Source organism: Garra rufa, chromosome 7 (genome assembly GCF_049309525.1).
Source record: "Garra rufa chromosome 7, GarRuf1.0, whole genome shotgun sequence".
Lineage (NCBI taxonomy): Eukaryota > Metazoa > Chordata > Actinopteri > Cypriniformes > Cyprinidae > Garra > Garra rufa.
Genome location: NC_133367.1, coordinates 19,086,343 through 19,099,377, shown reverse-complemented (window position 1 = coordinate 19,099,377; position 13,035 = coordinate 19,086,343). Strand labels below are relative to the sequence as shown.

The 13,035-nt window shown below is 37.6% G+C and overlaps 1 protein-coding gene across 3 annotated transcripts; it reads right to left on the bottom strand.

The window, feature by feature from the left end:
• Positions 1-1,011: 1,011 nt before the first annotated feature.
• Positions 1,012-11,069, bottom strand: abhd14a (abhydrolase domain containing 14A). Of its 3 annotated transcripts, none has more exons than XR_012355877.1 (5): positions 10,324-10,604; positions 8,605-8,720; positions 7,485-7,720; positions 4,358-5,402; positions 1,012-4,276 (listed from the first exon to the last, which is right to left on the bottom strand). XR_012355877.1 is itself a non-coding variant. In XM_073844340.1 (5 exons), exons 2-5 carry the CDS (start codon positions 10,593-10,595, stop codon positions 5,220-5,222), a joined length of 807 nt encoding a protein of 268 aa, XP_073700441.1. In that variant the 5' UTR covers positions 10,596-10,598; positions 10,950-11,069; the 3' UTR covers positions 1,012-5,219. The 3 variants fall into 3 exon arrangements, 2 of the variants coding, with proteins under 2 accessions (XP_073700441.1, XP_073700440.1); XM_073844340.1 differs by adding an exon at positions 10,950-11,069 and having other exon boundaries at positions 1,012-5,402; positions 10,324-10,598; XM_073844339.1 differs by having other exon boundaries at positions 1,012-5,402.
• Positions 11,070-13,035: the final 1,966 nt, after the last annotated feature.

Here is a 13,035-nt window from a genome sequence, read left to right as displayed (position 1 = left end):
ATTAGAAAAATGTACACAAAACCTATTAAAAATTCCAAAAACAAACAACTAAATTACACAAACATAGAAACTTGAAATGTTGCTTTGGGGACTAACTGAAATATAATAAGTTTAAGTATTAAAATTACTTAAACAGAAATAAAAAGACAAAAATTTACACAAAATCTATTAAAAATTACAAAAGCATACTAAATTACAAAAACTTAAAAATTAGACGTTGTCTTGGGGACTAACTGAAATATAATAAGTTTAAGTATTAAAATGACTAAAAATGGAAATGAAAATAGAAAACTTTACACAAAACATATTAAAAATGATAAAAGCACACAACTTAATTACAAAAACTTAAAAAAATTAGACGTTGCATTAGGGACCAACTGAAATATAAGAAGTTTAAAGTATTAAAATAATTAAAAATGGAAATAAATAAAAAATGTACACAAAAATTATTAAAAATGACAAAAGCACACAATTAAATAAAGAAACTCAAAAACTTATAAATGTTGCCTTGGGGAATCACTGAAATATAATAAGTTTAAGTATTAAAATGACAAAAAAACGGAATTAAAATAGGAAAGGTAACACAAAAACTATTTAAAACTGCAAAAGCATACAACTAAATTACAAAAATTAGAAACGTTGCATTGGGGACCAACTGAAATATAACAGGTTTAGGTATTACAATTACTAAAACAGAAATAAAAAAATTGAAAAATTTACCCAAACTAATAAAAATTACAAAAGCACACTACTAAATTATAAAAATTAGAATTGTTGCCTCTTTAGATTTACAAAAAAACTATATTTCAACCAATAGCCAGCCTAAGCTTTTGACAGATGTAATAACGTGTAAGGAGTTTGATTTGTGATTTAATTTTATTTTTTCGGTGTTTTTTGATAAACTTTGACTTTATTTATTGCACTTGAACTTACAACAGACCCCTTACAATTTTTCGGTTGTACCTGATTGTCTCTTGTGGTGCATGCATATTAAATCACAAACGCACAACATGAATGTTAATGGACTTTATTTTGCATTGAACAAAAGCAGGTTTGATGGCTCTGCAGGACCGTGCACACTGAAATCTGAATTCAGTCCCAATGACAGATTCCTTCAGGTTGAAGATTGGAGATGTGGGAAATTTTCACAGGTCAGAGTTGCCTCACAGTCCTCTAAAACAAGCTATAAACAAACAAAACAACAGACCACAGCACATAAATACCACACACACATTACTGTTTCTATCATGTAGAAGCTTTAAGCAATAAATAATAAATATGTAATGAACACCTACATTTTTAGGTGTGGTAATGTAGTACCGTCACCATTTAGTGAACACTTTTTCTTCTCTGCAGTCTCAGGATTTTTTTTTTATTCATTGCAAGAAATAATCTACTGCCAGTAAGAGTCTGACATCTACTGATAATAAAAAAACGGAATTTACAGGCATCCAAAGCTGCAAACTTACTCTCTATTTTTGCACTTCTAAAACCATATGGTCACACATTGACATGCTACATTCAGTGGTACATATGTGCCAACTGCTGGTGTGAACACTCTGGATGATTTCACTTGATAACAAGAGCCGAAAACGAGAAACACTGTTTTCTTCTCTGAGATGTTCATGTAGAATTGAAGACTCCAGTTACATGTCAAGCGTATTTTAGATGGAGGGTTATTATGAGAGTCATGAAACTGATTTTTGCCATTATGTGACTCTCGCTGTTACAGGATACTATTACAATCGCATTAGAAAAACAACCCTATTATAGTTCCTATTATAGGAACAGCCAAAGCCCAGAAAACATGGCTCCTGATTTACAGGAACATTCCTTAGCATGGAAACTATGGCAACCTTGCTACTGGAGCAACTGTCAAGAGCAACTATGTTACAGGAACATTTGTCAGAGCAGACACCATGGCAACTGAGTTACAGGAATATTCTTTAGACTGGTAACCACGGCAACTGTGTTACAAGAACAATTCTGAGACTTGAAACCATGGCAACGGATTTACAGAGCAACACTCAGAAAGAAAAACAATGACAATATTATTACAGGAAAATCTGTCAGATCAGAAACCACGGTAACAGCGTTATGGAACAACACTCGGACTGGAAACCATGGCAACTGTGCTACAGGAAAATCTGTCAGAGCAGAAACCATGGCAACAGTGTAACAGAAAAGCTTTCGGACTGGAAACCATGGCAACTGAGTTACAGAAATATTCTTTAGACTGGTAACCATGGTAACAGAGTTACAAGTATATTTCTGAGCATGGAAACCATGGCAACAGCAATACAGAGCAACACGCAGAAATAAAATCATGTCAATTATGCTACAGGAACATCTGTCAGATCAGAAACTATGGCAACAGCGTTACAGAATAACTCTCAGACTGGAAACCATGGCAACTGTGTTACAAGAATATCCCTCAGGTTGGAAACAATGGCAACAGCATTATAGAACAACTCTCAGAATGGAAACCATGAGAACTGAGTTACAGAAATATTCTTTAGACTGGTAACCATGGCAACTGTGTTACAAGTACAATTCTGAGCCTGGAAACCATGGCAATATCGATACAGAGCAACACTCAGAAAGAAAACCATGTCAATTATGTTACAGGAAAATCTGTCAGATTAGGAACCACGGCAACAGCGTTAAGGAATAACACTCAGACTGCAAACCATGGCAACTATGTTACAGGAACATTTGTCAGAGCAGAAACCATGGCAACAGTGCTACAGAAAAACTTTCAGACTGGAAACCATGGCGATTGTGTTACAAGAATATCTCTCAGATTGGAACCAATGGCAACTGTTACAGAACAACTCTCAGAATGAAAACCATGGGAACTATATGGCCACATACACACTGCAAGTTTCAGGAGTGACAACCGCATTTAAAAGGCAGGAGTAAATCCCGTGAATTATTGTTCCATGTGTTAACGGAACAGCAATCACTTCCCCCATTTATAACCACAGAAACATTTTGACATCTTGGGGGAGTAAATAAGAATTTAGCCGTTTGGTATCTGCCATTTTTTGGCTAAAGACTATTTTTGTCCGTCGATTTTAACTAAATTACCGCTGATGGACGTGCTGTGTTTTGTTTATGATCGGGAGGCTGCTTTAGAGAGCACTGTCTTGCAGTGTTGGCATGTCCTTGTATTTACAAACGTTTTTTGCATTTGTCTTTGTTTGTTTTTCTATTAAGATCTGGCAACACTGACACTACTGCAGGGCTTGTGTGCACAACAAGCCCCGTGTCCAAATAAGCTAAGGTTAAGATTTCTCACAGTTATTTTCTTGCATCTCACATATAAATGAAGACACATTTCTGATGCACATTTAAAAACGTCATTAACCACTAGTTGTTCAGTACACACTGCATAGAATTTCTGTAAATGTGGTTGTCACTACCTGTATTTTTCTGGAGTTAATGCGGTAGTCACTTCCGTATTTTAGGGAATTATGTGTGTTAAGAACACGATTAAGGAGTAAAAGGTGAACTGACAACCGAATTTAGCTGCAGTGTGTATGTGGCCTATGTTACAAGAACAGATGTCAAACCAGAAACCATGGCAACAATGTAACAGAATAATTCTCGGACTGGAAACCACTGCAACTATGTTGCAAGAACAGCTGTCAGACCAGAAACCATGGCAACAGCATAACAGAATTATTCTCAAACAAAACCATGGCTACCGTTGTTACAACAACATTCCTCAGAGTGAAAACCATGCTAACAGCGTTACAGAACAACTCTCAAAAATGGAAACTATGGCAAATATGTTACAGAAACATCTGTCGGATCAGAAACCATGGCAACAGTGTTACAAAATAATTCTCAGACTGGAAACCACGGCTATTTTGTTGTTACAGGTACGTTCCTCAGACTGAAAACCATGAGAACAGCATTACAGAACAACTCTGGAAAAGGAAACCATTGCAACTATATTACAAGAACAGCTGTCAGACCAGAAACCATGGCAACAGCATTACAGAATAACTCTCAGACTAGAAACCATGGCAATTGTGTTAAAGGGACACCCCTCCGATTTGAAACCATGGTAACAGCATTACAGAACACCTTATAGAAAGAAAACTATGGAAATTATGCTATCGAAACATCTGTCAGATCAGAAATCATGGCAACAGTGTTAAAGAATGATTCTCGGACTGGAAACCACGGCTATTTTGTTGTTATAGGAATGTTCCTCAGACTGGAAACCATGGTAACAGTGTTACAGAAAAACCCTCAGAAAGGAAACCTTGCCAACTGTGATACAAGAACATCTGTCAGACCAGAAACCATGGCAACAGTGTTACAGAATAACTTTCAGAAAGGAAACCTTGCCAACTGTGATACAAGAACATCTGTCAGACCAGAAACCATGGCAACAGGGTTACAGAATAACTCTCAGACTGGAAACCACAGCTATTTTGTTGTTACAGGAATGTTCCTCAGACTAGAAACCATGGTAACAGTGTTACAGAATAACTTTCAGAAAGGAAACCTTGCCAACTGTGATACAAGAACATCTGTCAGACCAGAAACCATGGCAACAGGGTTACAGAATAACTCTCAGACTGGAAACCATGGCTAATGTGTTGTTACAGGAACGTTTCTCAGACTAGAAACCATGTTAACAGTGTTACAGAACAACACTCAGAAAGGAAACCATGGCAACTATGTTACAGGAACATCTGTCAGACCAGAAACCATGGCAACAGTGATACAGAATAAGTCTCAGACTGGAAACCACAGCTATTTCGTTGCTACAGGAATGTTCCTCAGACTAGAAACCATGGTAACAGTGTTACAGAACAACACTCAGTACGGAAACCATGGCAACTATGTTACAGGAACATCTGTCAGACCAGACAACCCTCAACCCTCAGACTCGAAAACGTAAGTGTCGAAAATGATAAAAGATGTTAACAATGTAGAAAAGAAGCGTTACTATAGTAATTCTGCAGAAGTTTTGCTTGATATATTATAACATCTCATCTCTTGATGATGCACACAGGGAAATTATAAGGAGTGAGCTGATGTGGATGACTGATAGAACGTTTTCATTTCAGGACTGGCTTTACAGCTACACCGCAGTCCTGTTCCTCATTTTCTTGTATCGCATCTCTCTTTTTCTTCTCTCAGTCTCTTCCAAAGTTTTTTCACATGTTTGTTTGACCTATTCTCACTCTCTCCATCCCTCATTCGAGTTTGCTGAGGAAGTCGAGCAGAGCGCGGTGGAACTCGCGGGGTTTGTCCATGTAACAGGCGTGTCGCGCTCCCACTAGCTTCACCACAGTGTGATGAGGCAGCTGAATCAGGTTCTTATGTGATTGGGCGCCCAGATTGGTGTCTAGCTCTCCATATATGATCAGTGTAGGAGTCTGTCAAACAGATGAGAAGGGAGAATTAAAAGCGAGCATTAAAATCAAGGAATTCTCAAAGGGATAGTTCACCCCCAAAAATGTTTATGTTTATCTGCTTACACCCAGGGCATCCAAGATGTAGGTGACTTTGTTTCTTCAGTAGAACACAAACGAAGATTTTAAACTCAAACTGTTGCAGTCTGTCAGTCATATAATGGCAGTCAATGGGACCCACAGCTTTGAGAGTCAAAAAAAAATATACACAAACAAAACTAAACCCTGCGGATCGTGGCTCAGCTACTCAAAATGGTAATTACTTGTGCTTATCCTGATTGTTGCAACCAGTTAAAAACTAAAAGACTATGTTTACTTCCGCGAACTTATCTGAGAGTGCTGACTTTTCACAGACTTACAACTTTTGAGCCTGATCAACTGAAGTTATAATTGCTTGCTCTTCGTCACGCGCCGGCTGTTGTGAACGCACTCAGGACAGTCAGACATTGCAGTGGATCGAAGGTAAAACTTATATAAATATTGTTTAATTTCTTGCACAGACTGATTGTTTCATGTGTTAGGACCTCATTGTATCAGCACAAGCCGCAGAGTTTAATTTTTTTTGTCGGTGTATGTTTTTTTGTCTCTCAAAGCTGTGGGTCCCATTGGCTACCATTATATGTGACCCTGGACCACAAAACCAGTCATAAGGTTAAATTTTACAAAACTGAGATAATAAGCTCAATAAATAAGCTTTCTATTGATGTATGGTTTGTTAGGATAGGACAATATTTGGCCGAGATGCATCTATTTGAAAATCAGGAATCTGAGGGTGCAAAAAAATCTAAATACTGAGAAAATCACCTTTAAAGTTGTCCAAATTAGGTTCTTAACAATGCATATTACTAATCAAAAATTACATTTTTATATATTTACAGTAGGAATTTTACAAAAAAATCTTCATGGAACATGATCTTTACTTAATTTCCTAATGATTTTTGGCATAAAAGAAAAATCAAAAATTTTGACCCATCCAATGTATTTTTGGCTATTGCTACAAACATACCCCAGCGACTTAAGACTGGTTTTGTGGTCCAGGGTCACATATGACTGACAGACTGCAACAGTTTGAGTTAAAAATCTTCGTTTGTGTTCTACTGAAGAAACAAAGTCACCTACATCTTGGATGCCCTGGGGTAAGCAGATAAACATCAAATTTTCATTTTTTGGTGAACTATGCCTTTAAATGAAAAGTTCACTTCCGGAACAAAAATTTGACAGATAATTTACTCACCCCATTTTTGTCCAAGATGTTCATGTCTTTCTTTCTTCAGTTGTGAAGAAATTATGTTGTTTGAGGAAAACATTTCAGGATTTCTCTCCATATAGTGGATTTCTATGGTGGCTCAGAGTTTGAACTTCCAAAATGCAGTTTAAATGCAGCTTTAAATGGCCAAGGAAGAAGGGTCTTATCTAGTGATATGATCTGTCATTTTGTAAAAAAAAAAATTATTATATATTATTATATATATATACTTTTATACCTCAAATTCTTGTCTTGTCTAGCTCTGCGTGTGCTCTTTGTATTCCGGTTCCCAATGTTTACAAAGTGAACGTGCAAAGAAGATGAAACACCCTTTACAAAAAAAAAAAAAAGTAAAACAGGGATGTAGGATGATTTTGAAGTTGGAGGAGAAAATGAGACAGGAGTTTTTCAACATACCCTAACTGCCTTGAACCGGAATACACAGAGTTGACACAGAGCTAGACAAGACTAGCGTTTGAGGTTAAAAAGTATATAAATTGTCAATTTTTTTAGTAAATAACAATCGTTCCGCTAGATAAGACCCTTCTTCCTCGGCTGGGATCGTTTAGAGCCCTTTGAAGCTGCATTTTAGAAGTTCAAACTCGGGGGCACCATAGAAGTCTATTATATGGAGAGAAATCCTGAAATGTTTTCCTCAAAAAACATAATTTCTTTATAACTGAAGAAAAAAAGACATGAACATCTTGGATGACAAGGGGGTGAGTACATTATCTGTACATTTTTTTTCTGGAAGTGAACTACTCCTTTAAGTGTAAGATGATTTGAAAGAAGTACGACACCTGGATGTCGCGGTACTGCTGAGGGGTGATGCCACGTGTGCCCACAGGGGCGATGGGCACAAAGCCATGCAGCTGGGCACTGTGTTTCTGGAGGAACGGCAGGGCATAATGGCCGCTCATAGACGGGCTCAATAAAACCGGCGCTAGCACACCCAGAGCTTCCAAAAAGCGCTTTAGCAGGTCTACACGGCTCTGATCTGACTTTACCGACTCTGAGTCCGGAGAATTCCCAAAACCTGACAAGAAACAAGAGGGTTTAGATCTGCTTTATGGGTTTTTATCAAATCAGCATATCAAGAACATTCACTTCCAGAACAAAAATGTACAGATAATGTACTCACCCCCTTGTCATCCAAGATGTTCATGTCTTTCTTTCTTCAGTCGTAAAGAAATGGTGTTTTTTGAGGAAAACATTTCAGGATTTCTCTCCATATAGTGGACTTCTATGGTGCCCCCGAGTTTGAACTTCCAAAATGCAGCTTCAAAGGGCTCTAAACAATCACAGCCGAGGAAGTAGAGTCTTTTCTAGCAAAACAAAAAAAATTCATATACCTTTTAACCTCAAATGCTCCTCTTGTCTAGCTCTGCATGAACTCTGTGTATTTCAGTTCAAGACAGTTAGGGTATGTCGAAAAACTCCCATCTCATTTTCTCCTCCAACTTCAAAATCATCCTACGTTACCGTTTGACCTTCTTTGCACTTTCACTTTATAAGCACTTGGTCAGTACTTCTGCAGCGATGTAGGATGATTTTGAAGTTGGAGGAGAACATAAGATGGGAATTTTTCGACATACCCCAACTGTCTTAAACCGGATTACACAGAGTGTGCGCAGAGCTAGACAAAATGACCAATCGTTTTGCTAGATAAGACCCTTCTTCTTCGGGTTGGGATCATTTAGAGCCCTCTGAAGCTGCATTTAAACTGCATTTTGGAAGTTCATACTCAGCGGCACCATAGAAATCCATTACATGGAGACAAATCCTAAAATGTTTTCCTCAAAAAACAATTTCTTTACAACTGAAGAAAGAAAGACATGAACATCTTTGACAAAAATGGGATGAGTACATTATCTGTACATTTTTGTTCTGGAAGTGAACCACTCCTATAAGTTTACCTACCAGGCAGGTCGAGAGCAAGGGCTTGGTACCCATTGGATGCCAGCAGGCTGAGGGTGCCCAACTCCTCCCAAGTCTTAGAGGTGAAGGCCTGACCATGCAGAAGCACCATCTGCAGCCTGATAGGAAAGAAGAGACAGTTGCTGAAACTTTACAGTTACATAACAATAGGTCATACTACTTATGAAGAACCTAGTTTCAAGTAACCAGCCAAAATGCCATAGCTACTGTTTATAAAACCACCTAGCAGCCACAAAGAACTTTAGGATCTACCTAGCAACCAGCCTGAATTAGCTAATACTAATACTTTTCACAGGCAAAATCCAGTCAATGGGAATCCACACAGTCTGGAATTTAACATGAGGGTTAAAGATTTACTTTTGCAAAATGAACCAAGATTCTGGGGGGAAACGCAATACTTTTGTGTGAGAACACAAGTTTAGCATGTTTCTTGGGGGAATGCAATATTTTGCTAGAAAACCCCAAATTTTGTGAGTACATGTGAAGTTTCTCAAGGAAAGCATTATTTAGTGAGAAAATGCATTCCCCAAGAAAACGCGTTCACTTGCAAAACATTTGCACTATATTTTGCTAGAAAAACAAGGTTTCTTGGGAAACTAGGGCTGCACGATTAATCGAACGATGTTGTGAGGTGCGTTTAGTCAATGAAGCCGGTACTTTGATTAGTAGTAAATCCCCATCACGTGCGTTCAGCTGGAGCGGCAATTCAAACACCCCAGCGTAAATCACTGACAAGCCACGCCAAATCGCGCTCAAAATCGAATTCGATTTTCAGCGCGATTTGGCGTGGCTTGTCAGTGATTTAAGGCTGTGTGTATTAACTGCCGCTCCAGCTGAACGCACGGGATGGGGATTTACTACTAATCAAAGTACCGGCTTCATTGACTAAACGCGCCTCACAACATCGTTCGATTAATCGTTGCAGCCCTATGGGAAACGCAGAATTTTGCTATAGAACAGTTTCTCTATGAACACAATATTTTGCAAAAGCACAGCTCCTCCTCAGTATGGAAGCCCATTTCTGCCACTGAATAAAAAAAAAAGCTAATTGGGACTTTTTTCTCACAATTCTGTCTTTCTGACTTTGTTTCTTAGAATTGCACGATATAAACTCGCAATTGCGCATTATAAAGTCAGAACTGTGAGGCATAAACTCTTTTTTCTCAGAATTGTGTTATTAATCAGAATTGTGAGACACACTATATTGCCAAAAGTATTGGGTCACCCCCTTCTAATGAACAGGTTTGACTACTTAAGTAATTTCCATGAGTACAGATCTTAATGTTTAATGGATATAACGATAGATATAACGATGGATAGATAGACATAACGATAGATAGACAGACAGACAGACAGACAGACAGACAGACAGATAGATAGATAGATAGATAGATAGATAGATAGATAGATAGATAGATAGATAGATAGATAGATAGATAGATAGATAGATAGACAGACAGACAGATAGATAGATAGATAGATAGTTAGAACTATAGATAGAACGATAGACAGACAGACAGACAGACAGACAGACAGACAGATAGACAGATAGACAGATAGATAGATAGATAGATAGATAGATAGATAGACAGACAGACAGATAGATAGAACCATAGATAGACAGATAGATGGTTAGAACTATAGATAGAACTATAGATAGAACGATAGAACTATAGATAGAACGATAGAACGATAGATCACCTGGGCACTATCTGTCGTCCAGCACTGTCCACAGGCAGAGCCTCCCTGAAGAAGAGCGGCGGGTCTCCGGGCAGTTGTCCGGTTCTGACCGTGATGTTGATGCTGTTCGGCGGCGGCGGAGGAGGAGAGGCGCCGATCAGCCCCATCCGCTGCTGCACCTCCAGAGACGGCTCCATGCTCCCCTGCCGCATGGAGGGCAGTAGCAGATACAGAAGCACTGTGGCCAGTAACACCAGCCCCAAAACCACCAGACGGTTGCGAAAGAAATTCATCGTCTGCATGAAAACCCGTTTAATTACAGCGGATGAAACATTCACATTCGCTTTAACAAGATGACACAACCAACAACCATTAATCTCATTAATCACAGCAGATTAAACCCCAGACTCCATTTTAACCCAGTGACATTTAAAAAAAAAAAAAACACGAAAATATCTTAAATGCAAAATCGAATGTATAAAATACTGGCATGTTAGAACAGATTATAAATAAATACGATATTACTTAATACATAGAAGTCTACATCCAAATAACGTCAATAAAATAAAGTGCGCAGACGTGCTGCAGCTGCAGCCAACCTGCAGATACATGCAATAACATGCTACGTCGTGCATTTTTTTACTTACCTAAAATATATACGAAATACTGTTAATATCCAATAATCGATGACTGTTTAAAAGTTTGGGATTGATCATAATTCGCATGTAGTGACAGTAACGCAGCGTTAATGCGTCACACACAATAATAGCTCCGTGTGGAAACATATGAATGTGTGCGATGGTTCCGGTTCTTTTTAGTCGCGATATTCCTGTGGTTGTAAGTTTATCGTTCCTTGGAAATCTTTCAGAGCTGTTGAGTAATTATATTTCAAAATAATATGGCATGTTACTACATATTTGGAAATCAACAGAGCCTCTAAGTCTAAAGAGACATGGTGATGATGAGAGAAAAATTAGAAGCTTTGTGTTTGCTAGCAAAACTTTTGTGATGGAAATAATATGGTGGAGGTGAAAACGATATGTGAAACACTCATTGTTTCCCTGACATTGTAAGGAGTGAGTTTATTTATTTGAGATTATTTATGTATTTATTTGATATAACATCTCATCACCATCATGTTGTATCAAATAAACAAAACGTATGCAGAAATACTATCTTGTGAGCGAATGCAGACTTTGAGGAAACGGAATGCTAAGTTTCTCTGGGGAATGCAATCATTTTTTTGAGAAAATGCAAAGGTTCTGCACACAAAGCAATGTTTCTTAACTTTTCCTTTTTTTTTGCCAGAAAACGCAAAAGTTCTGTGGGAGATTGCAAAAGTTTCTCCGGGCAATGCAATTTTATGCAGGAGAACGTCAAAAGTTGCAAGCAAATGCACATTTTCTTGGAGGAGCGCAATGTTTTGCACAAAAATGCAAACATTCTGCTGGCGAATACAACGTTTATTGGGAAACGCAGTATTTTACAAGAAAATATAAAAGTTCTGCAAGTAAATGCAAAGTTTCTGAGGGGGAATGCAATATTTAACAAGAAAACACAAAACTTTGCTGCTGAATAAAAATTTATTTTACAAGAGAGCAACAAGGTTCTGTGACCGTTTACACAGTTACTGGGGTAACTGAATTTTTAGCAGCAGAACATAAAAAGAGGGGAATGCAATATTTTGCAAGAAAATGCAAAAGTTCTGTGGGTGAATACAAATTTTATGGGGAAACAACATTTAGCAAGAAAACACAAAAGTTCTGCTGGCAAGTGCAAAGTTTGCAAAAAAAAAAAAACTTTGCAAGAAAGAAAGCAAAGTTTCTCAGGGAAACATTTTTTTTTTTTTTTTTTTTGCAGTAAAACATCAAAAGTTCTGCAAGTGAAGGCAAAGTTTCTCTGAGAAACGCAATATTGTGCAAGGAAATGCAAAAGTTCTGCAGGTGAATGGCAGGTTTCTCAGGGGAACTCAACAATTTGCCAAAAAACTGTAAAAGTTCTGCATGTGAATGCAAAGTTTGCAAAAAAAAAAAAAACTTTGCAAGAAAAAAAATGCAAAGTTTCTCAAGGAAACAGTTTTTTTTTTTTTTTTTTGCAGTAGCATGTCAAAAGTTGTGCGAGTGAAGTATTTTGCAAAGAAATGCAAAAGTTTGGCAAGTGAATGGCAAGTTTCTGGGAGGACACAATATTTTGCTAAAAATGCAAAAGTTCTGCAAGTGAATGCAAAGTTTCTTGCAGAAACGCAAAAGTTTTGCGGGCAAATACCAGGTTTCTGGGATGCAACTTAAAACCAAAAACTGCAATAGTACTTTGAGCAAATGCAAAGTTTGCAAAAAAAGTTTCTGTGTGGAACGGAACATTTTGGACAAAAGCGTAAACTTTTTTGTGGTCGAATACAAAATTTCTCAGGGGAACGCAATATTTTGCTAAAAAACACAAAAATTCTACAAGCTAATGCAAAGTTTCTTGGGGGAACAATTTTTTGCTGGGCAACATCAAAAGTTCTGTGAGCGAATGTAAAGTTTCTTGCACTGTAAAAAGTTTTCACCAGTTTAACTTAAAAACTGCTTAGCAACTGCCTTAATTTAAGATGAATCAGCTTAAAACTACAAGTCACTTTAATGTATTACAACTTGTGAGTTGGAATGACTTAAGTTGATTTAACTTAACATTTTAAGGCAGCTGCTGAACTTAGGTTTTTAAGTTGAATTTAGTAAAAACTTTTCACAGTGT